This window comes from Heterodontus francisci, chromosome 1 (assembly GCF_036365525.1).
Source record: "Heterodontus francisci isolate sHetFra1 chromosome 1, sHetFra1.hap1, whole genome shotgun sequence".
NCBI classification, from domain to species: Eukaryota; Metazoa; Chordata; class Chondrichthyes; order Heterodontiformes; family Heterodontidae; genus Heterodontus; species Heterodontus francisci.
In genome coordinates, this window is record NC_090371.1 from 268,876,647 (window position 1) to 268,901,276 (window position 24,630).

Genomic DNA, 24,630 nt, shown 5'->3' on the forward strand with positions numbered 1-24,630 from the left:
AAAATATTGCACAACAAATGATTACTTTTTGATGTTCAGTCACTGTAGGCAAAAACAAAGCAATTTACACACAGAAAGGTCCCACAAGCAGGATACCACCATGTAATCTGTCTAGCTTTACCTTGTTTCTGCTCACAGTTGACAGCGCAGCCAAGAATGAGTTGCAGCATTCGTCCAAGTTCTGCTGCATCTGAATGTTCTCCTATCAAATTAACATCTGGCAGAGGAAAGTCAGTAATTTGTTGTCCCAGGACCTGTTAACAGATTAAAATAAATTCAGCAATTGACACCAAAAGTACAAAGTAGGATTTCTACTGGCTTTGGGATGTACCAACATCAAATATGTTCCTCAGAATGTGATCCATGTTAATACAGCTCCAGAATTGTGTACATAATTGTTTATCTTAGACACAAATAATTCTAGCAGAAGGGATATACTGGAACACAAACTGCATAGCGTATGCCAAATTTACTTTTCTTCCTTTTAATTTTTTTTCTTGGAGTGTTTGCGACACTGCTGAAATGCACTTGGTGCAACAGAATCATAAATCAAAGTTGTTAGCTCAATTAATGTTTGGAGATAGCTCATTAATTTATCCATGGAAAGAATAAAAGCAACATAACAATATCCTCATAATAGATACAACTAAAACATTTTAATTTTGATTCTAATCTTTAAGTCACGTGTTTCAGGTACAACATCTAACGTGGCAGATGTTTTTGTTTAAATTTTCTATATTCTCACATTTATGTGCCAAACATGTTGCAGTATTGGGTTGTCTTCACGTATGTGTCCATTGGCCTCATAACAGAATAGAATGAAGGTTTCACCTCAGTTGTACCATGAGAGCAGAGGAGATTAAAATTATTATTCTTTACAGGAATTCCTTTGTGATTAAAATATACAAAAAACTGAGCTATGTGATTTAAAGAGCAAACAGAACAAGTACATGGTAGAAAATGTGACATTCATACAAGAAGGTAAAATGGGGAAACAAATGTTACATTTAGCTTAAATTTAGTTGGGAACTTTAGTAGAGGACTAAAGCTGAACATTCAAATCTAAAGGTTTGTAATTGCTATTAGCTCCTTGAGAAAACAATGTTGGTTATTGTTGGTTTACTTCTTACCAGTTTATTTTGTGTGGCTCTATTTTTATTTCATTCAGTTTTCCAGAAACTGGAAAGCATAAACCGTTTAACCATAGACCAACGTCAGGTGTGTATATGGATTTTCAGAAGGCGTTCAATAAGATGTCTCATGAAACGCTTGATACAAATATTGAGGCCTACTGTACAAGAGGAAATGTAGCTGCATGGACAGAGAGGGAGAGAACTATAGAATAACAAGGCCTTCAGCACACAGACTATAGCAGTTCAAGTAAAAGGCCCATCACCATCATCTATGGGCAAATAGGTATGGGAAATAAGTACCAGTCTGCACAGTGGTGCCCATATCCCGAGAATGAGCAAAAAAAAAGCTTTGGATGTCTAAATGTATGCACCAACATCATACGAAAGCTGTACAAAAATACACTTGGTAGAGTGCGCACACAGGAATTTGTCTGAAAGGTACAGAATCAGAAACAGAAAATAATGCAGCGTTGTTTGGAATTTTTTTTCCCACATTCAACAATGCCAGGAGGTACCTTACAGTATCCATTTATTTTCATACATTCATGAAACTTTACAATCTGACATCCGTCGACTGAACTGAAAAATGGCAAGTGTTGCTCTGGTGGGGTAACGAATCAATACAAAGAAGCTATGAAAAGCAACCTCACTAATAATTGGGAGAACATGGCACTGCCACAATGGCAGCCTGCATTCTGATCTCTTATTTAAAAAAAAATTGTGCAAATTGAACAAATAATTAGAAAATAGCAAAACCACAATGGCTGTGGGCAGCTGAGCAACTCTAACCAGAAAACTATATTCTAAATATAGTGTAAGAATTGTGACTCCCACATTAGGTTCATCAGTCACCAGTGCAAATACCAGAGGACCTGAGAAGTTTTTGATAATCAGTCCTTCTTTATGTTGGGATAGCCATATTCTACAAATAAAACTGAAAACCCTAAACTTTCTATTTATGGTGATTATTTTTAAACGTTTCTAAAACAAGTAGTTAAGTAAAATCATCTCACCTCATGATAGTAATCCAGAATCCCTTTTAAAATTTTCTTCAAATTGCTAACCTGCAAAGAAAAAAGTATAAACACAGTACAACAAAGGAGACTGACAATTCAACACTTCAAACCACAAACCATTCTCTAAACTGAAATGAATACAGGACTGACCACAGCGTTTAATACTTCTGGACTTTTTTTTGCTGGTATATCAATGTCTAACTGCATTATACCAGTCTTTTTCTATGAGCACTGTAGCTTTGCAAAGGAGACTCCAGACAACTTCAGATAACTAAAATTCAGCCAAATTACTTGAAGTTAGTATCGGTGTAACTGACATAAAATTTGGTGACTGTCCAAAATACTTAACAGATTTCAAATACCGTATTACAGTAAATTGTTCAACAAGTCATGGATATCAGTGAGTCTCTGTAAGAAAGGTTTCTGGCTTCACTATTATGGAAGTGCAAGGAAACTAGTTTAGAAAGTTTACTGAAGCAACATACGCAAATTTTTTGTAATTTAAAAGGCAGATTACTTCCCATGAATCTCATATTCTAGAATGTTAGATTGCGTATCTTGAGGTACTGTATCACTCATTCTTTGAAAGAAATTTAACTCCTGCCACAAAAGGGATACTGCATGAGTTTTGCATGTTTAACAATTAGATGACCTTCCATCACTGCTGCATAGAAGGCTTTATTCTGGGTCATGCACTTAGTTCTTTGGCTGGATCAGACAGCATTAAGACCTCACGTACAGAAAGGCACTAAACATAAACCGAAGAAAGTAAAGTTCCAAACTATAGGTCAGAAAGAGAAACCAGAGCCAATGCTGGGAGGAGGCTTCGCATATGGGTGGCAAACTTTTTTCACAGAACAATGAAAACCATACATCACCTTGGTGGGTAACCTGCAACTTCATCTCTTTTGCTTAACCACCAGGTAGCAAAAATAAATTAGTGTTGGGATTCAAAAGAACAACACCTTAAAGTCAGTTTCATGCACCATGCTGTAATACCCTATCCAGAGTTTTCCAGGCAACACAGAGCAGCCATGTCTTTCCTTTCACAGGTACAGTCCCTTTATTGATACCAATTTGACAAATAAAGGCATTTTCCCCTAGTCCACCAGTGGCAATATTCTAACAATCAAGAGAATGAAATGCAATTATTTTGCATTTTAAACATCTGGTTAAAACTGCATCAAGTTTTATCACTGGACTAGTAACCCAGAGACCCAGAGTATTCCTCTGGGGATATGGGTTCGAATCCCACCACAGCAGAAGGTGGAATTTGAACTTAATTAATAAATCTGGAATTAAAACAGCTAGTCTAATGATGGCCATGAAACCATTGCCGATTGTTGTAAAAACCCATCTGGTTCACTAATGGCCTTTAGGGAAGGAAATCTGCTGTCCTTACCTGGTCTGGCCGACATGTGACTCCAAACCCACAGCAATGTGGTTAACTCTTACATGCTCTCTGAAATGGCCTAGCAAGCCACTCAGTTGTACCTAACCGCTACAAAGTCAATAAAAAGGAATGAAACCGGACGGCCCACCCAGCATCGACCTAGACACCGGAAACGACAACGACAAACCCAGCCCTGTCGACCCTGCAAAGTCCTCCTTACTAACATCTGGGGGCTTGTGCCAAAGTTGAGAGAGCTGTCCCACAGACTAGTCAAACAACAGCCTGACATAGTCATACTCACGGAATCATACCTTACAGACAATGTCCCAGAAACTGCCATCACCATCCCCGGTATGTTCTGTCCCGCCGGCAGGACAGACCCAGCAGAGGTGGTGGCACAGTGGTATACAATAGGGAGGGAGTTGCCCTGGGAGTCCTCAACATCGACTCCAGACCCCATGAAGTCTCATGGCATCAGGTCAAACATGGGCAAGGTAACCTCCTACTGATTACCACCTACCGCCCTCCTTCAGCTGATGACTCAGGACTCCTCCATGTTGAACACCACTTGGAGGAAGCATTGAGGGTGGAAAGGGCACAAAATGTACTCTGGGTGGGGGACTTCAATGTCCATCACCAAGAGTGGCTCGGTAGCACCACTACTGATTGGGCTGGCCGAGTCCTAAAGGACATAGCTGCTAGACTGGGACTGCGGCAGGTGGTGGGGGAACCAACAAGAGGGAAGAACATACTTGACCTCGTCCTCACCAATCTGCCTGCGCTGATGCATCTGTCCATGACAGTATTGGTAGGAGTGACCACCACACAGTCCTTGTGGAGACGAATTCCCACCTTCATATTGAGGATACCGTCCATCGTGTTGTGTGGCACGATCACCGTGCTAAATGGGATAGATTTCGAACAGATCTAGCAATGCAAAACTGGGCATCCATGAGGCGCTGTGGGCCATCAGCAGCAGCAGAATTGTACTCAACCACAATCTGTAATCTCATGGCCCAGCATATCCCCCACTCTACCATTCCCATCAAGCCAGGAGACCAAAATAAAAGCAAAATACTGCGGATGCTGGAAATCTGAAACAAAAACAAGAAATGCTGGAATCACTCAGCAGGTCTGGCAGCATCTGTGGAAAGAGAAGCAGAGTTAACGTTTCGGGTCAGTGACCCTTCCGAAGAAGGGTCACTGACCCGAAACGTTAACTCTGCTCCTCTTTCCACAGATGCTGCCAGACCTGCTGAGTGATTCCAGCATTTCTTGTTTTTGTGTAAGCCAGGAGACCAACCCTGGTTCAAAGAAGAGTGCAGGAGGGCATGCCAGGAGCAGCACCAGGCATACTTCAAAATGAGGTGTCAACCTGGTGAAGCTACAACCCAGGACTACTTGCATGCCAAACTGCGTAAGCAGCATGCAATAGACAGAGCTAAGCGATCCCATAACCAACTGATCAGATCTAAGCTCTGCAGTCCTGCCACATCCAGCCGTGAATGGTGGTGAACAATTAAACAACTAACTGGAGGAGGTGGCTCCACAAATATCCCCATCCTCAATGATGGGGGAGCCCAGCACATCAGTGCCAAAGATAAGGCTGAAGCATTTGCAACAATCTTCAGCCAGAAGTGCCGAGTTAATGATCCACCTTGGCCGCCTCCTGAAATCCCCAGCATCACAGATGCCAGACTTCAGCCAATTCGATTCACTCCACGTGATATCAAGAAACGACTGAAGGCACTGGATACTGCAAAAGCTATGGGTCCTGACAATATTCCAGCAATAGCACTGAAGACCTGTGCTCTAGAACTTGCCGCGCCCCTAGCCAAGCTGTTCCAGTACAGCTACAACACTGGCATCTACCCTGCAATGTGGAAAATTGCCCAGGTATGTCCTGTACACAAAAAGCAGGACAAGTCCAAACCGGCCAACTACCGCCCCATCAGCCTACTCTCAATCATCAGTAAAGTGATGGAAGGTGTCATCAACAGTGCCATGAAGCGGGACTTGCTTAGCAATAACCTGCTCAGTGACGCTCAGATTCGGTTCCGCCAGGGCCACTCAGCTCCTGACCTCATTACAGCCTTGGTTCAAACATGGACAAAAGAGCTGAACTCAAGAGGTGAGGTGAGAGAGTGATTATTCTGGACATCAAGGCAGCATTTGACCGAGTATGGCATTAAGGAGCCCCAGCAAAACTGAGGTCAATGGGAATCAGGGGGAAAACCCACCGCTGGCTGGAGTCATACCTAGCACAGAGGAAAATGGTTGTGGTTGTTGGAGGTCAATCATCTGAGCTCCAGGACATCACTGCAGGAGTTCCTCAGGGTAGTGTCCTAGGCCCAACCATCTTCAGCTGCTTCATCAATGACCTTCCTTCAATCATAAGATCAGAAGTGGGGGTGTTCGCTGATGATTGCACAATGTTCAGCAGCATTCGTGACTCCTCAGATACTGAAGCAGTCTGTGTAGAAATGCAGCAAGACCTGGACAATATCCAGGCTTGGGCTGATAAGTGGCAAGTAACATTCGTGCCACACAAGTGCCAGGCAATGACCATCTCCAACAAGAGAGAATCTAACCATCTCCCCTTGACATTCAACGGCATTACCATCGCTGAATCCCCCACTATCAACATCCTAGTGGCTACCATTGACCAGAAACTGAACTGGAGTAGCCATATAAATACCATGGCTACAAGAGCAGGTCAGAGGCTAGGAATCCTGCGGCAAGTAACTCACCTCCTGACCCCCCAAAGCCTGTCCACCATCTACAAGGCGCAAGTCAGGAGTGTGATGGAATACTCTCCACTTGCCTGGATGGGTGCAGCTCCAACAACACTCAAGAAGCTCAACACCATCCAGGACAAAGCAGCCCGCTTGATTGGCACCCCATCTACAAACATTCACTCCCTCCACCACCGACGCACAGTGGCAGCAGTGTGTACCATCTACAAGATGCACTGCAGCAATGCACCAAGGCTCCTTAGACAGCACCTTCCAAACCCACGACCTCTACCAACTAGAAGGACAAGGGCAGCAAATACATGGGAACACCACCACCTGCAAGTTCCCCTCCAAGTCACACACCATCCTGATTTGGAACTATAATCGCCGTTCCTTCACTGTCGCTGGGTCAAAATCCTGGAACTCCCTTCCTAACAGCACTGTGGGTGTACCTACCCCATATGGACTGCAGCGGTTCAAGAAGGCAGCTCACCACCACCTTCTCAAGGGCAGTTAGGGATGGGCAATAAATGCTGGCCTGGCTAGCGACGCCCACATCCCATGAATAAATTTTTTAAAAATACGCTTACTTACAAACATACATGCATATTATGGGCGGCACAGTGGCTAGCACTGCCGCCTCACAGCTCCAGCGACCCGGATTCGATTCTGGGTACTTGCAAGTTCTCCCTGTGAACACGTGGGTTTTCGCCAGGTGCTCCGGTTTCCTCCCACAGCCAAAGGCTTGCAGTTTGATAGGTAAATTGGCCATTTTAGATCGCCCCTAGTATAGGTAGGTGGTGGGGGAATTGAGGGAAGGTGGGGATGTAGTAGGAATATGGGATTAATGTAGGATTAGTATAGATGGGTGGTTGATGGTCGGCACAGACTCGGTGGGCCGAAGGGCCTGTTTCAGTGCCGTATCTCTCAATAAAAATAAATATTGGGATGAACTCTCAGCACAAGTCCTTTCTGGTGGATCCTGCCATACAGTTATATTGCTCAAAGTGAGCCACAGTAAGGGATCTAATCATTGATGTCTTAGAAAGGACTTCAACATGAATTCAATCATTCATCCACTCCTGCTGTTGAGCACTAAAACTTTGAAATAGGCTGGATATGGGATGCAAATTCGTGTGCGTGATGCATTTAATGCCATTCCTCATGAACATGGGTGGGAATATCTGTTTTCCTTATGGATCATTTCATTCAAGGAAGAACAAATTCCCCTCAAAGGGCTGACCTTGCTTTTTCCACATAGTTTGTCATTTCTTTGGGAGGGAAGCAGCAAGAGATTGGTCTTTTCCTTTTCCAAGAATGGATCTGTGCCTTTGTTTTGCGGGAAATGCATAGCATGGTCAATGACCATTATCTCGGACTCCACAGTTACCACGCAGTTGAGAGGCGTTTGGGCTCGGTTACAAAGACAACCTGGGGCATGACTCTGATCATTGACCAGCATCTACCGGTGAGTGGAAGTTGCAGTATCCTCACCTTAGTGGTGGGATCGGTGTACATTCCCTGGAAGCTCTATGGTGCTGAGTATTAGAATAATCTCAAACTGTAGGTCTGCCTCCGATTGATTTTTCAAAATGGTCTCCTTCAGCTCCTTTAAGGTAATGCATCAGTCCTGGTGTCTCTTCCAGTGATGGGTTATACTTTTTTCAAGTTTACTAATTATGTGAAATCAGCATGGACATAGGGGCAGAAGTAGGACATTCAACTCCTAGAGCCTGTACAGTCATTCAATTATACAACTGGCTATCTGTACCTCAACTAAATTTACCTGACTTTACTCCATATCCCTTGATACATTTACCGAACAAAAATCTAATGACTTTAGTCTTGAAAATTTCAACAGACCTGATTTTCACAGCCTCTTGAGGGAAGAGTTCCAGGTTTGAACTAACTTTTCTGATTTCATTCTTAAGTGGCCTAGCTCTAATTTTATGATTATGCCGTCTTGTTCTGGATTCCCCCTGCAGAAAAAAAGTTTCTCTTTACATACCCCATCAAATCTCTTTATAATTTTAAACACCATGATTACCCCTCGATCTTCTAAACTCAAGGGAATACAAGCCAGGTATATACAACTGGTCCTCTTACTTTAACCCTTTAAGCTCTGGTATAATTCTGGCAAATCTGTATTGTATCCCCACCAAGGCGCATATATATTTCCCGAGGTGCAATGCCCAAGTGGTTTATGGTGAATGAACTTTATCAAAAGTCTCCTGGATGCATATATAGACAACATCCACAGACACTTCTCTGTCCATCATGCCAGTAATCGCTTCAAAACATTTAACTAGATTAGTAAGATTTAACTTACCCTTCATCATTGCAACAACTCTCTTTGATCAGCTCATTCTCGACCAAGTGCTCAGTCACTGTCTTTGATGATTCATTCCAGAAACGTCCCACAACTAATGTGATACTGACAGATCTCGAATGAACTGGTTGCTCCCTCCCTCCTTAAATAATGGAGTAAAATTTGCAATCTTTCAATCCAAAGGCTTAATTCCCAAGTTTAGAGCACGTTGGAAAATTCTGGCTAGTACATTTGCGATTTGCTCATCATTTCTTTGAATGAACTTGGGGTTGAAATGATCAGGTCCTAGAGATCTGTCTATCTTAATTCGCATTATTTTCTCCATTTTTTTTTTACTAGTATTAATTCCACTATGTTCCTTGCCAGGACTCGTTTTTACATTTCCTTGTACCAATGATATTTTGTCCCTTTTCTCCACTCTAAAAACAGATACAAACTACTCATGACATGACAGCCATTTCCTCATTATTCATTATAGTCTCAGCTGTAGCTGTTTCTAAGTGCACATTCCCCTTTACCACTTTAGTTCTTGCAATATATTTATAAAAACTGTTATTTTGGATAGGCCAGGTAAGTTTGTTTTTAATATTCCCCTTGTTCACCTCATTACTTTTTGTGTCCTTTTTTATAGCTCTCCCATCTGTTGGGTGGCCACTTTTTCTTGCATTGTGTAAGCTTTTTCATTTAGCTCAATGCTTTCTCTTACCTAATTTGTTGACCATGATTGCTTAACAGCACAAGCAGATCTTTGGCCTTTTACAGATTTTGCATCATGCATAACAACAATACTTACAATCAGTGCTCGTAACAGTTCGGCCTAGTTTACTGCAATCAATTGATTTCAGGAGCAAAGGCTAGGATAATTTTTTTTAAATTGAAGTATTAAATGTTTTTGCCACAGGAAATGGTTGAGGCAGAGACCATATTGGATAAATATTTGAAGTGGAGAAGAATGGCTATGGAGAACCATTTGGCTCCTAGGATGAGAGGGCTGTCCATTAGGAGAGATTGAATAGAATGAGCCTATATTCTCTGGATCTTAGAAGAATGAGAAGTCATATCATTGAAAGGTATAAAATTATTAGAGGGCTTGATAGGGTAATTCCTAAGAGGCTGTTTCCCCTGGCTGGAGAGTCTAGAACTAGGGATTAGGGTCTCAGGATAAGGGACTGGCCGAGAAGAGGAAAAATTTCTTCACTCAGAGGGTTGTGAATCTTTGGAACTCTTTAACCTAGAGGGCTGTGGATGTTCACTTGTTGAGTGTATTTAAGGCTGAGATCGATAGATTTTTGGACACCAAGGGAATCAAGGGGCGTGGGGATAGGGTGGGAAAGTAAAGTTGAGGTAAAAGATCAGCCTAATCTTACTGAATGGTGGAGCAGGCTCTAGGGGCTATATGGCCTACTCCTATTTCATATGATATGAAAGGTGGTGGGGATGAGGGGGAAAAGGAGAATCAGGTAGGCAAAAATAGTTTTGGGTTGCTCTAGCAAAGAGCCAACATAAATACATTGGTTCAATAGCCTCCTCCTGTGCTTAAAAATCTAAGGTTCTAGGCTTGTGGCAATATGTTGGCAATCAATACTTGGGTTCCAGCACGGAAAGGATACATAGTAGTACAAGGTAATTACTGGGATTCCTACTGCATTTTTTTTTTATAGCTGATAACTTTAGAGGTATAAAGCAGAAATTACAGAGCAAATAAGAAGAGCTTTAAAATATATGCATGCAGCAGTGTTGGTGACATGTATCATGTCTCTCATCTGTTCTATTTTCCCCTTCAGCAAAATGAAGTTTAGCTACTTGAAACTTTCTTCATAACTTAGGCCTGGAATTATCCTTGATCCTATTCACAGAATGCTTTACAATATATCGATATCTTCTTTGAGATAGGAAGACTAAAACTGCAATTGCCATCATTGATGTGTAGAATGTCAGTACAATTTGTTCCAAGTGGTGCAATGTCCTCCAGATGGACAAGTTGTCTCATTAATATCAGATTAATTTTCTAAGCAAAACAATATAATGCATATATTTTTCAAAGGTATGAAGAACAAAAGAAAGAACACAAAACTACCAGTTTGTCCAAAATTAGATTACATAATGGTCTTTGTCCAGTATGCTTCAAAGAGAAAGCAGAGTCAAGACGACAAGGCTCCAAGGCCAGGATACGGTAAAAAAAAATTAACCACAACAGAGATTTTAAAAAAAGGCCTGAGGAACTGTTAACAAATTCTTCAGTGTTAGAACTGAAAACAATACCAAATATGTTTTATGCCAGTAACAGACCTGAAGAAAACAAACATACAACAACCCATTCTGCCAACAGTTTTAAGAGTACAACGTATTTTATTTGAATAAGATGGCATAGGAGAGGGAGCCTTATTCCCTAAGATAAGACTTGATAATTCCTTTGTACTCGAGTTGTGCAGGTTTTTTGAGAAGGTATAGGGCTGCATTTTATGAGCGCGCTGCAAATTGCGGTGGCGCTCTTTGAAGTTGGCGGTCCGCCTGTGTGGAGTGGCCGCAGAGACCCCACGATAGTTCACGCGGGGACGCATTTAAATAGAGGGCCACAGAGTCATAGAGTTATACAGCACAGAAACAGGCCCTTCAGCCCATCGTTCTGTGCTGGCCATCAAGCACCTAACTATTCTAATCCCATTTTCCAGCACTTGGCCCGTAGCCTTGTATGCTATGGTACTTCAAGTGCTCATCTAAATACTTCTTAAATGCTGTGAGGGTTTCTGCCTCAACCACCCCTTCAGGCAGTGTGTTCCAGATTCCAACCACCTTCTGGGTGAAATTTCTTTTCCTCAAATCCCCTCTAAACCTCCTGCCCCTTACCTTAAATCTATGCACCTAGTTACTGACCACTCCGCTAAGGGAAAAAGTTTCTTCCTATCTAACCAATGTCCCTCATAATTTTGCAGAACTGCCACCCCCGATGACGTACAGGGGGCAGGGGCTTCCAGCCCTACAGATGAATTTACATTTTTAAAGACAAAGAATATGGAAAAGTGCAGTTACAGATGAAATTACATTTTCACTCCTCTCACTCACCCACCCAAGGAAGATTCAATTCATTAATTGCACTTCTCCCCTCAAAAAAAAAACTTATGCAGATCCTGACCTCCCCCCGCACTCAACCTTTAATAACTTTAAACCTTAATCCCTTCCCACCATCCCCCCCACCAATCAAAAGATTTTTCCCAAGTCCACTACCCCTCCCCACCCACAACGCCCTGAGAGTTGCATTCCTCCCCCCTCCCTATCAGCGTCTCACCTCATATCCCCAAACAGGGATTGGAAGGCACGGGACTGCTGGCCACCGGCCGGAATACTGGCGTGGGCAAGTTCATTTACATTTATTTGAATTAATGTCACTATGCAAATGAAGGCTCCGCCACCATGTGGCGGGGGGGGGGGGGGGGGGTGGGGCCGCACCGAGGTCTCACTGCCACCGGTAAAATGTGATGCAACCTTCTCGGTGTCGGGGTCGAGCTGACCTCTCCCGGAAGAATATTCAGCTCCCACCCGCACCCCCCCCACCGCACTCCCCAGCCCCCGCCACCACCCTTGCATGAAGGGCTGGTAAAATTCAGCCCATAGTTTCTTTCTGGTAAAAATTGCCATGTTTAAAAGTCAAAGGAAATTCTTCAGAATTAGAAAAGAACTAGTGTCTTGCTTGATTCCTGACCTTTTGTACCCTGAACTAGATAGACAGGAAAGTCACTATTGATCTGGTACCAAAACCCAGGATACAAAAGTGTTGATATCAACCAATAATTAATTTGGACAAAGAGGCATCAGCCTATTGGTTGGTAAAAGTCAAGACCATGTCCCAGACCAGCTGGGGACAAGAAGGACTACCCCCTCATAACAGCTTACCAACCAGCTGAGTTGTGGGATCAGTAGTTAGGACAATCACATCCTAGTGAAACTGGCTTAGGAGGTTAACTAATGTTCTGGAAGCTTAGTTACAATCTGCAGGCATTGTATAGCACCCTGAACAATGACCATCTTGAACTTTTCCTTCAATATGAAGCTCTGTGGTCAAGGAATGGTCAAAAACCGTTTGTATTTCTGAAGATTGTAAAATAATCAGTTTAAAACCTAATCCTCAGACTGAACACAGAAAATCACTTCCTTGAATGTTGAAAGGGAGCCCTTGAAGTACAGGGCACATTCACCTATGCAGTCCACAAAATCTTTTATCACTGTGATATTTATGGATACAATTACTCCAAATGGAGTCTTGAGATAACCAGAAAGAGGTGTGGTACCATAGCAGAGTCACTGGTTGGTGAAAAACAGGTCATACATTTTGCAGATGCTTTTTTCTTATTTCCAGGATGGCCTCCAAATAAGCTTGGTCCTCAAAAGGGTAGCACACTCAGCCTTTTTTATTAGCTAGAGCAAGAGGGAAATATCATGCTGACTATTGTAGTTCCTTCGTCACAGTCAAGACATTCATGCTTGACTGTTTTAGAAGCTTATTGAATGTTATTTATATTACACATTGAGCTTGACTCTTGGCTTTATTAAAAAGATAGCCAAGTTGACCCTGGTCAATTGTTTTACAGAAATGTATGTTGTAACAGGCCATATTCATTTGTTGAAATTCATGCGAAAAAACCCTCCCACCTCAACTGCCCTTCGTTATGATTTGTTCTTTAAAGAAATTAAACCTCTCCCTGATTAAGACACTTGCAATTGCTTTTTCTGTTCATGGAAAAGTACTAAGTATAGAGCTGCATTAACAGGATATCTTCTAAAGACAAGAGCTGACCTGGCCTCAATGATACGAGGTTGCTTAAAATTCTCTATCAGATTATTTTTGTTGCAGTTCATCCTAGTGGATGTAATTAGAACAGCATGACCAGCTGAATTATGTCAGACTAATTATAGCATTACTGCTTGTCTCAAGAGCTGCTTTAATCAGAAGTAATCTTATCAACTTAGATATGTTCTGATTCTATATCCTGCCCAGGCCCTACTGCCAAGAAATGGAAGAACTCCTGGAATAGTGTCGCTTCCTCCATCACTTCTTGCTCAGAAGATGGGGAAGCTTCTTGCCTCCAGTAACTTGATTGAAATGGCACGTCTTCTCACCTTGGGCTCTATTATTAACCGATCACTATAGCAGGCCCAGAGTCAAGATGCTACATGTTGTGTTCTACGATCATAAAGGATAGAGCTATCTTAAAGGTGATCATTCAATCCTTCTCTCAGACTCATGCAAAGCCCAGAAACATACATTATCGACATCTGCCCCTACCTCATCCCCATTTCTGAAACGTTCACGCATATCTTCAATACATCCAAGTTTCACTTCTTCAAAGTTCTCTTAACTGCCTTCATGAGCTCAACTATCTGCCAACTCCACTGTATCTAAACTTTGCCAGAGTAGGTGTTCAGCTTTTGACTCAGTGGTAGCACACTCGCCTAAATGTCAGAAGGTCGTGGGCTCATTTCTTACTGCAGAGACGTCAGCCCATAATCTCATTGGACATCTCAGTGCAGTGCTGCGTGCTGCACTGTTGGAGCTGCAATCATTTAGATGTCAGCTAGACGTAAAAGATCCCACCTGCTAATCGAATAAGAGCAAGGGAGTTCTCCTGCTTTCTTGGCCAACATTTAACTCGCAATCCACATCTAAAGCAGCTGACGTGGTCATTTATTCCATTGTTATTTATGGAAATTTGCTATGCACAAATTGGTTGCCACATTTCCCACGTTAAAACAGTGACTACACTTTAAAAGTATTTAATTAGCTTTAAAACACTTTGGAACTCCACAAAGGCACTATATAAATGTGTATACGTGCATCTTTCTTTCTTTTCACTCATCTACTGCCCTTCACTTCAACAACCTCTGTTCATGTCCAACATGCTGAATTCATCAATTCACATTTGCAAATCCCTCAATGCCCTGTCCCATCCTCACTCTGTTATTTGCTCCAGCTCAACCTGCTACCCCCATCCTTATTAGCTGTGCATACCCAACCATTGTTGCACCATCAATGGCACAGCCTTCAGCCTTTGTTCCATTGTCCTTCCTTAAGCCTGTCCACCCTGCCATTCCTCTCACTGCCTTCAAAATCATTTGCGCTGTTGACCAAATGATGGTTTAAGCTTTCAATATCTGAAGATTTAACAACAAGGGTTCTTAATTGTAGGCCTGAATTTTACTGGCCCGCCACAAATCGCAGCAGCCTGCTCTGATCTTAGCAGCCTGCCCGCGCAGAGTGGCCGTCGCTGAGCCCCCACGATATTTCGCGTGGGGGACTCATTGAAATGGAGGGGATGGAGTGGTTGCCTTCGATAACGGCGTCTGGCGCTACCACGAAGGCGCCGGTGCCATTTTTAAAGGGCTTCAAACCATTAAAAGACATCTGAATTTTTAAAGGTACATTATTTGACATTGTCCTTAAAAAATTAAATAAAAGCTGGAAGTGCTATCCCACCGCACCCCCCCTCCCCCCCATGTTTGTCTTGCGCCTATTTTACCAAAATAAACTTTATTCCCAACCCGCACTTACCCCCCCAACCTCATTACCTTTGCACTTCAACCCCTTCCCATCATCCCCTCAATCAATACAAAGTAGTTTCCCTGCTCTCCCCACCCACCCCCCACCACGCCCTGATAATTTCACTCATCCCCCCTCCCTACCAGTGCCACGCCTCAGAATATCAACGTGGGACGGCCGCCGGGACAAGTAAGTTATTTTGCATGTTTTCAACTTAATTTTATTAAAATGAATGCCCCGCCTCTTGGCGGGTGTGGGGGCACACTGAGGCCTCGCCATTGCCGGTAAAATGCAGCAGGGCTTTCTCGGCGTCGGGGGTCAAAACAATGATCAGGGAATACTGTCATGGCTATCCCCACGATTGGGATAAAGGGCTAGACTTTCTAGTGTTTGCCACTAGAGATTCACCTAACGAGTCTACAGGTTTTAATCCTTTTGAATTAGTTTATGGACATGAGAAAAGAGGTCCTCTAAAACTAATTAAAGAAAAGTTTTTAGAACAGACAGATGAATCTTCTGTACTAGATTATGTATCCATGTTCTGGGAATGGCTCATGAGAGCTTGCAATGTGGCTCAGGAACACCTTAAAGCTTCCCAAACAACTATGAAAAAGCAGGCAGACAAGCATGTTAAGACCCGAACATTTCAACCAGGGGATGAAGTATTATTATTACTACTTTTACAGGGTGAACCATTAAAAGCACGGTTCAGTGGTCCATATAAAGCTGTCAAGAAAACTGGTAAAAGTAAATTATTTGATTGACACCCCAGATCGCCAGAAAAAGAATCGATTGTCATATCAACATGTGGAAATATTATTATTGCCGGGTGAAGGATAAACGAGGTATGTCAGGTAGTCGGGACAGAGAAGAATGAAAGGGATCGTGAGGATTAGGCAGAAGGAGACCTGGACAATTTTCAAATTGAACTTCCTACTATCCAGTTAACTAATACTGAATTGCTAGGGAGATTGGACATTATGCTTTCATATTTAGATGCAGAAAAACGAGGAGACCTAACAAGGCTACTCACAGCATTTAAAAGAGTCTGTAGGGATAGGCCAGGATGTACAACCTTTGCCACACATGATGTGGATGTAGGGGAATCTGTTCCTATAAAACAGCATCCTTACCACCTAAGTCCAGAGAAACAGGCCCAAGTAAAATCAGAAAGCTAATACATGGTGGAAAACCACCTAACTGAACCCAGTCAAAGCAGCTGGAGTTCACCATTAGTATTAGTGACTAAACCTGATGGTTCAACTAGACTTTGCATAGACTACAGAAACGTTAATGCAGTAACAAAGACAGACTCATACACAATCCCTCGCTTGGAAGACTGTATTGACAGAAATATGGACAAAAATAGATTTGTTAACAAGATATTGGCAAGTTCCTTTAACACCTCGAGCTAAAAAGATATCAGTTTTTGTCACACTGGACGGATTTTTCCAGTGCCAAGTGATACCATACCGGCTAAGGGGTACCCCAGAAACTTCTGAGAGAGAAGTGAACCCAGTAGTAGCCAGTGTTCCTGTGTAGTTTACTTGCTGATGTGCTGGTCTATAGTGACACATGGAACAACTGGGGGGCTCTGGAAGGTTGCAATCAGCTGATTTGGTGATAAACTTTGTGGAAACATTTAAAAACCAAGATGCCAGATTGTTCTCTTGGAGTTTACTATTACAGCCATATCACTTAAAGATTGTCCGCATTGCAGGCAAAAAAAATGTTATTGCAGATGCTTTATCGAGAATTTGACTTTGTTTGAATTATATGAGTGCAAAAATGATACAAAGCAAAATTGTATTAACTACAGATAAAGAGTGAATGGGGATGAGTGTGAGAAAATGTATTTTAAGAAGTTTTCAACTTCTGTTTTTTTTTAATACATTGTAATGAAATGCATTTTAAAAATGGCATTCCATTTCTCCAAGGGTGGAGGTGTTACAAGGGTTACCTTTTTTTGGTAAAAATTTGAGAACTTGTATTTTAAAATTGAAAAGGGATTCCATAGATGCTGGAACTATAAACAATTACTGGAAGGTTGAGACCAAGAGTATACTGTAAACAGTTCCTGGAAGGCATTCGTTTTCAAATAAAAAAGCAGTAGGGTTCTGTTTTGGTTTGGAGAGATGGTTAATAAGTGACAAGCCAAGATTTATGGTTGTCATGAGATTGGACTTCCGGAAAAGTTTTAATTTCAATTTGAACAGTTAAAAAAAAAAAGCCAGTTGGTGTTTGGCCTGAAAACCAATTGTTATCTCCAGCGTTTCAGATTCCTATTTTCCTCCTGTATTTGAAGAATCCCTGCATCTTTGAAGAAATCTTGCATCGAATGTGAGGGAAGAAACCTTGTTGCTACTTCCCCGTTGTAAGACTTAACTTGGAACCTTCTGTAACTGTATCTCTTGGAAAGCCTGCCCAAACTGATGATCAACATTGCCTGGAAAAAAACGTTCTAGGAAGATCCCATTGAATGCCACCGATTTACCTTTGGGACACCTCACCGAAACAAAGGACATCTTTCCATACTTTCTTTTCAACCTAAGTGTTTTTTTTTTATTCCTTCTATTTCTTTGTAACAGCTGTAAACAAAAATCCGTTTTATATTTTCCTGGTTAACCAGTTATGTATGTATGTGTGTGAGGGCTAGGATAAAAATGGGGCTTTAATATTTCAATTTGTTTGTATGTTTTACCTCAGTATTGGTTAAAGCTTGGTTTATAATAAACTGATAATTTTGTTAATTAAAAAAATGGTTGATGTGCTTTATTCTGGGGGAAAAAAATAGAGTATATGATTGACTGTATCAGAAAGTGAGGAAAATTTAAATATATGTTGTGACCTGTGGAATTAACAGAATTAACAGTGCACTCCTCCTGCCTTGGTCAGAACACTATTTATACAGCCAAGGATCCTGCATTTTTTTGACAGCCTTCAATGAAATCCCTCAAAAAGGCCTCTCAAGCTTACTCATTCTCTTTTCAGAGGTTATTTGTTGTCAGTGAATCAGTTCTGTGGTTTCAAATTATACTGCATAGCTATATCACTGAGGGCAATAAAATTCCATGAGAAGTCACCCACTGTGGCACTGCAGTCATTTGACAGGGCAGAGAAAAGTTAATATTTACACTGATGGCCAAATTTATAGGCTTGGCTGATTTGAGTTTGATCTTAGAAGAGACTATGTGAACTTCTTTCCCTGGCTATTGAAATTAATCCAATGTTACTTGAACAATTTCTCATCATCAAAACAGTCTTGCATCCAATTCTTAGGTGCAGCAAAAATCTGTATGCCAACCAAGTTAATGGAGGTGAACCGTTTGTACTTGATCTGGTTTTCCTCCATTGGAGATTTTTGATGAACAATGGAAAAGAGATAATATAAAGATGAATACCTTGAGTCGCCAGTTGTCCCCCACTTCTATCTTGATACGATTTATCCAGGTATCATCAAACCATGACTGATCTCTACAAATTTAAGACAAGCTTTATTGTTTTAAGTACATTAAATATGAATCATGCTAATGTAAAATAGTGCTTGCACCATAGACTGATACAGCTACACACATTGCTTGTTCATTTGATCATACTTCCTGTCATACTTTGACGTTGAAATAAAAAAAAAACACATGAATGAAAACACTTGAAAATCTAATGAACCTGAAACTCAATTAAGTCACTTCTTTTCAGCTGTCTCTGTGCGTAGCACTCTCTCTCTGCATGTGCCTCTCTCAGACCCTTACTCTCTCCTGCGCACCACATGCACCCTCTCGCACGCGAGAGGGGTTGCAGCGCACACGCGCGAGCGAGGCTGGACGGGCGAACGAGAGGGTGCGCGCAGCAGGCGAGAAAGCAAGTGTGCGCGGGAGAGAGTAGGGGTGCGCGTGGTGCACGAGAGAGGCGCGCAGTGAGAGGGGGACAGAGGGAAATGCGCAGGGGGGTAGAGGGAGGGGGTAGAGGGTGGGGGGATGGCGTACGGGGGGGGGGGGGTCGAGGGGGGGGGTCGAGGGGGGGGGTCGGGGGGGGGTCAGGGGGGGGGGTCGGGGGGGGGGGGTCGGGGGGGGGTCGGGGGGGGGGTCGGGGGGGGGTCGGGGGGGGGGTCGGGGGGGGGGTCGGGGGGGGGTCGGGGGGGGGTCGGGGGGGGTCGGGGGGGGGTCGGGGGGGGGTCGGGGGGGGGTCGGGGGGGGGTCGGGGGGGGGGTCGGGGGGGGGTCGGGGGGGGGGGTCAGGGGGGGGGGGTCAGGGGGGGGGTCAGGGGGGGGGGTCAGGGGGGGGGTCAGGGGGGGGGTCAGGGGGGGGGGTCAGGGGGGGGGGTCAGGGGGGGGTCGGGGGGGGGTCGGGGGGGGGTCAGGGGGGGGGGTCAGGGGGGGGGGTCAGGGGGGGGGTCAGGGGGGGGGGTCAGGGGGGGGGGTCAGGGGGGGGGGTCAGGGGGGGGGGTCAGGGGGGGGGTCGGGGGGGGGAGAGGGGGGGGGGAGAGGGGGGGGGGAGAGGGGGGGGGGAGAGGGGGGGGGAGAGGGGGGGGAGAGGGGGGGGGAGAGGGGGGGGGAGAGGGGGGGGGAGAGGGGTGAAGAGGGGGGGGTGGGGGGTGAAGAGGGGGGGGTGGGGGGTGAAGAGGGGGGGGGGGTGAAGAGGGGGGGGTGGGGGGTGAAGAGGGGGGGGTGGGGGGTGAAGAGGGGGGGGTGGGGGTGAAGAGGGGGGGGTGGGGGGTGAAGAGGGGGGGGTGGGGGGTGAAGAGGGGGGGGTGGGGGGTGAAGAGGGGGGGGTGGGGGGTGAAGAGGGGGGGGTGGGGGGTGAAGAGGGGGGGGTGGGGGGTGAAGAGGGGGGGGTGGGGGGTGAAGAGAGAGGGGGTGGGGGGTGAAGAGAGAGGGGGTGGGGGGTGAAGAGAGAGGGGGGTGAAGAGAGAGGGGGGGGTGAAGAGAGAGGGGGGGGTGAAGAGAGAGGGGGGGTGAAGAGAGAGGGGGGGTGAAGAGAGAGGGGGGGTGAAGAGAGAGGGGGGGTGAAGAGAGAGGGGGGGTGAAGAGAGAGGGGGGGTGAAGAGAGAGGGGGGGTGAAGAGAGAGGGGGGGTGAAGAGAGAGGGGGGGTGAAGAGAGAGGGGGGGTGAAGAGAGAGGGGGGGGTGAAGAGAGAGGGGGGGTGAAGAGAGAGGGGGGGGTGAAGAGAGAGGGGGGGGTGAAGAGAGAGGGGGGGGGTGAAGAGAGAGGGGGGGGTGAAGAGAGAGGGGGGGTGAAGAGAGAGGGGGGGTGAAGAGAGAGGGGGGGTGAAGAGAGAGGGGGGGGTGAAGAGAGAGGGGGGGTGAAGAGAGAGGGGGGGGTGAAGAGAGAGGGGGGGGTGAAGAGAGAGGGGGGGGTGAAGAGAGAGGGGGGGGTGAAGAGAGAGGGGGGGGTGAAGAGAGAGGGGGGGTGAAGAGAGAGGGGGGGGTGAAGAGAGAGGGGGGGGTGAAGAGAGAGGGGGGGGTGAAGAGAGAGGGGGGGGTGAAGAGAGAGGGGGGGGTGAAGAGAGAGGGGGGGGTGAAGAGAGAGGGGGGGGTGAAGAGAGAGGGGGGGGTGAAGAGAGAGGGGGGGGTGAAGAGAGAGGGGGGGGTGAAGAGAGAGGGGGGGGTGAAGAGAGAGGGGGGGGTGAAGAGAGAGGGGGGGGTGAAGAGAGAGGGGGGGGTGAAGAGAGAGGGGGGGGTGAAGAGAGAGGGGGGGGTGAAGAGAGAGGGGGGGTGAAGAGAGAGGGGGGGGTGAAGAGAGAGGGGGGGTGAAGAGAGAGGGGGGGGTGAAGAGAGGGGGGGGGTGAAGAGAGAGGGGGGGGTGAAGAGAGAGAGGGGGGTGAAGAGAGAGAGGGGGGTGAAGAGAGAGAGGGGGGTGAAGAGAGAGAGGGGGGTGAAGAGAGAGAGGGGGGTGAAGAGAGAGAGGGGGGTGAAGAGAGAGAGGGGGGTGAAGAGAGAGAGGGGGGTGAAGAGGGAGAGGGGGGTGAAGAGGGAGAGGGGGGTGAAGAGAGAGGGGGGGTGAAGAGAGAGGGGGGGTGAAGAGAGAGGGGGGTGAAGAGAGAGGGGGGTGAAGAGAGAGGGGGTGAAGAGAGAGGGGGGGTGAAGAGAGAGGGGGGGGTGAAGAGAGAGGGGGGGTGAAGAGAGAGGGGGGGTGAAGAGAGAGGGGGGGTGAAGAGAGAGGGGGGGTGAAGAGAGAGGGGGGGTGAAGAGAGAGGGGGGGTGAAGAGAGAGGGGGGTGAAGAGAGAGGGGGGGTGAAGAGAGAGGGGGGGTGAAGAGAGAGGGGGGGTGAAGAGAGAGGGGGGTGAAGAGAGAGGGGGGGTGAAGAGAGAGGGGGGGTGAAGAGAGAGGGGGGGTGAAGAGAGAGGGGGGGTGAGACGGGGGGGTGAAGAGAGAGGGGGGGTGAAGAGAGAGGGGGGGTGAAGAGAGAGGGGGGGTGAAGAGAGAGGGGGGGGTGAAGAGAGAGGGGGGGTGACGAGAGCGGGGGGTCGTTAGCCCAGAGGGGGGGGTGAAGAGAGAGGGGGGGTGAAGTGAGTCGGGGGGTGAAGAGCGAGGGGGGGTGAAGAGAGAGGGGGGGTGAGAGAGAGGGGGGGTGAGAGAGAGGGGGGTGAAGAGAGAGGGGGGGAGTCGGTGAAGAGAGAGGGGGGGTGAAGAGAGAGGGGGGGTGAAGAGAGAGGGGGGGTGAAGAGAGGGGGGGTGAGAGAGAGGGGGTGAAGAGAGAGGGGGGTGAAGAGAGGGGGGTGAAGAGAGAGGGGGGTGAAGAGAGAGGGGGGGTGAAGAGAGAGGGGGGGTGAGAGAGAGGGGGTGTGAAGCGAGAGGGGGGGTGAAGAGCCGAGGGTGAGCCTCTGGTTGAGTCGCGAGGGGGGGTGAAGAGAGAGGGGGGGTGAGCTGAGAGGGGGGGTGAAGAGAGAGGGGGGGTGAGAGAGAGGGGGGTGAAGAGAGAGGGGGGAGTCTGAGAGCGAGGGGGGTGAAGTGAGGGGGGGTGAAGAGAGAGGGGGGGTGAAGAGAGAGGGGGGTGAAGAGAGAGGGGGGGTGAGAGAGGGGGGTGAAGAGAGAGGGGGGGTGAGAGGGGGGTGAAGAGAGAGGGGGGGTAAGAGAGAGGGGGGGTGAAGAGAGAGGGGGGGTGAAGAGAGAGGGGGGTGAAGAGAGAGGGGGGGGTGAAGAGAGAGGGGGGGTGAAGAGAGAGGGGGGTGAGAGAGAGGTGAGAGAGGGGGGGTGAGCGGGGTGAGATCCCTTGGTGATCTCGCTGTGTTGATCCTCTCTCTTTGTGATGAGAGGGGGGGTGAAGAGAGAGGGGGGTGAAGAGAGAGGGGGGTGAAGACTCTCGTGGTTGATCCGCTCTTGTTTATCGTGAAGAGAGAGGGGGGTGAAGAGAGAGGGGGGGTGAAGAGAGAGGGGGGTGAAGAGAGAGGGGGGTGAAGAGAGGGAAGAGAGGGGTGAAGAGAGGGGGGTGAAGAGAGAGGGGGGTGAAGAGAGAGGGGGGTGAAGAGAGAGGGGGGTGAGAGAGAGGGGGTGAGCCGGGTGAAGAGAGAGGGGGGTGAAGAGAGAGGGGGGTGAAGAGGAGGGGGGTGAAGAGAGAGGGGGGTGAAGCGAGAGGGGGGTGAAGCCTCGTCGGTGTGGAGCCGCTCGCTTTTGAGAGGGGGTGAAGAGAGAGGGGGGTGAGAGAGGGGGGTGAAGAGAGAGGGGGTGAAGAGAGAGGGGGGTTAGCCTCCGGTCGGTTTGATCCTCGCTCGCTGTTTCTATTTGTCCGCTCGTGGTGAGCCGGTGACCGAGAGAGAGCGCGGCGCACGGCAAGAGCGAGGCCCGCGTGTACAGAGCCGCTGAAAGGCGTGCCGGTAGAGTCGGAGAAAGGAGCTTGAGAGAACCAGAATCTGTAGCCCCACTCGCCATGCCAACAGATCACTCGCTGACAAATAGTGAACTGATCGCAAGAAGTGAGGTTGGACTCATTCGGCACAAAATACTGAAGATTATTTTAATGAGATAGATTTCTACAAAAACGTTGCAGCTGATGGATACAACTTATTTCCACATTTTAATTTGCGGCATGTACAGGGGAGTACATTTTGGTACATTTTCTGTAGAACTGTTATAAATAAATGAATGAAAATTAAAAGATCACGTTCGGACACAACAGAAAGATGGAATAATACATCTTCAACCTTACATTTTCTGTAGGACCTGCGCCATCACAACTCCACTTGTCAAATCATCTATTTTCTTGCATGGCACCTGCACACCAAACGTCTGGACCTAAAAGACAAGAATCGAAACCATTTGAGTTTATGCATTGCTAAAATTTACTGTTTAATATGAAAAATCAGATTCATGTTTTTCTATTTTTTGCTAATTTACTGCCATGTTATTTCTTTTGCTGCAGGCTGATAAAAAAAAATTCTACAATTATAGTGCTGTATTCCTTTGTGTAGTTGACAAATTCCAGAATTTGTGAAAAGTCGTCTCTGGGGTCATGTCAGTATTTGCAGTGGTGATGAAGAAGTGCATTAATATTTGAAGGTCCTCCACACAAAGATTTGGAAAAATAATTTGAATGCAATGTATCTGATGTATAATTTTCTGACGCAATATCTTTAACACCATCTACTAAACAAATAGCAAGTACGTCAGTAGTCATGTAGAGCACATCCACCCACCACTCCATGCATATGCTCATTAGTGTCATTATTTGTTTATTGTTCTTCAAACGTTACACACACACAATTGAGCACAGTTGTCCTTCAGAACCATCACTTTTTAATCTCCTTGAGATATTTATTATAGAGAGGCTTATTCTTCTTTCGCATTCCCTTGCTGTTCACCAGTCATTTTGATGTCCATCCATCAATTCGCCTTCCATTTTCACATCATCACTATCAAAATATATGTTTACTATGTTGAAGGCACTATATAATGTCCCAAGGCACTTCACAGAAAAGCTATCAAAATTTGACACTGAGCCACATAAGATATTTGTACAGATGGCCAAAAGCCTGGTCAAAGAGTTAGGCTTTAAGAAGTATTTTAAAGGAGGAAAGCGAGGTTGAGAGGTTTATTGAAGGAATTCCAGAGCTTAGGGCCTCGACAGCTGAAGGCACATGCGCCTATGGTGGAGTGATTAAAATTTGCATGCTCAAGAGGCCAGAATTGGAATACCAGATATGAGGGTTGTAGGACTCGAGGAGCTTTCAGAAGTAAGGAGGCCCTGGAGGGATTAGAAAACAAAAATGAGAATTTTAAAATTGAGGTGTTTCTTAATCGGAAGCCAACAGAGGTCAGCGAGCAGAGGGGTGATAGGTGAATGGACTTCGTGAGAGGACACAGACAGCAGAGTTTTGAATGAACTCAAGTTCACAGAGGGTAGAATGTGGGAGGCTGGCCAGGAGTGTGTTGGAATAGTCAACTCCAGAAGTAACAAAGGCATGGATGAGGGTTTCAACAGCAAATGAGCTGAGGCTGGGACAATCAGGTGACATTATGGAGATGGAAATAGGCGGTCTTAATGATGGCACAGATGTATG

At 46.1% G+C, this 24,630-nt stretch overlaps 1 protein-coding gene across 7 annotated transcripts in view; it reads right to left on the reverse strand.

Annotated features, from left to right (window-relative positions):
- Window positions 1–24,630, reverse strand: part of LOC137376263 (protein Hook homolog 3) — a 155,638-nt gene that overhangs the window by 110,579 nt on the left and 20,429 nt on the right. For 6 of the 7 annotated variants that reach the window (XM_068044485.1, XM_068044464.1, XM_068044495.1 and 3 more), the window contains exons 1-4: window positions 23,280–23,363; window positions 18,540–18,612; window positions 2,147–2,197; window positions 122–254 (exon numbers count right to left, since the gene is read on the reverse strand). In XM_068044485.1, coding sequence (XP_067900586.1) covers window positions 122–254; window positions 2,147–2,197; window positions 18,540–18,612; window positions 23,280–23,302 — 280 coding nt within the window. In that variant the 5' untranslated portion in view covers window positions 23,303–23,363. Of the gene's footprint in view, window positions 1–121; window positions 255–2,146; window positions 2,198–18,539; window positions 18,613–23,279; window positions 23,364–24,630 lie in introns of those variants that run through there. The other variant, XM_068044524.1, reaches the window with a different exon arrangement.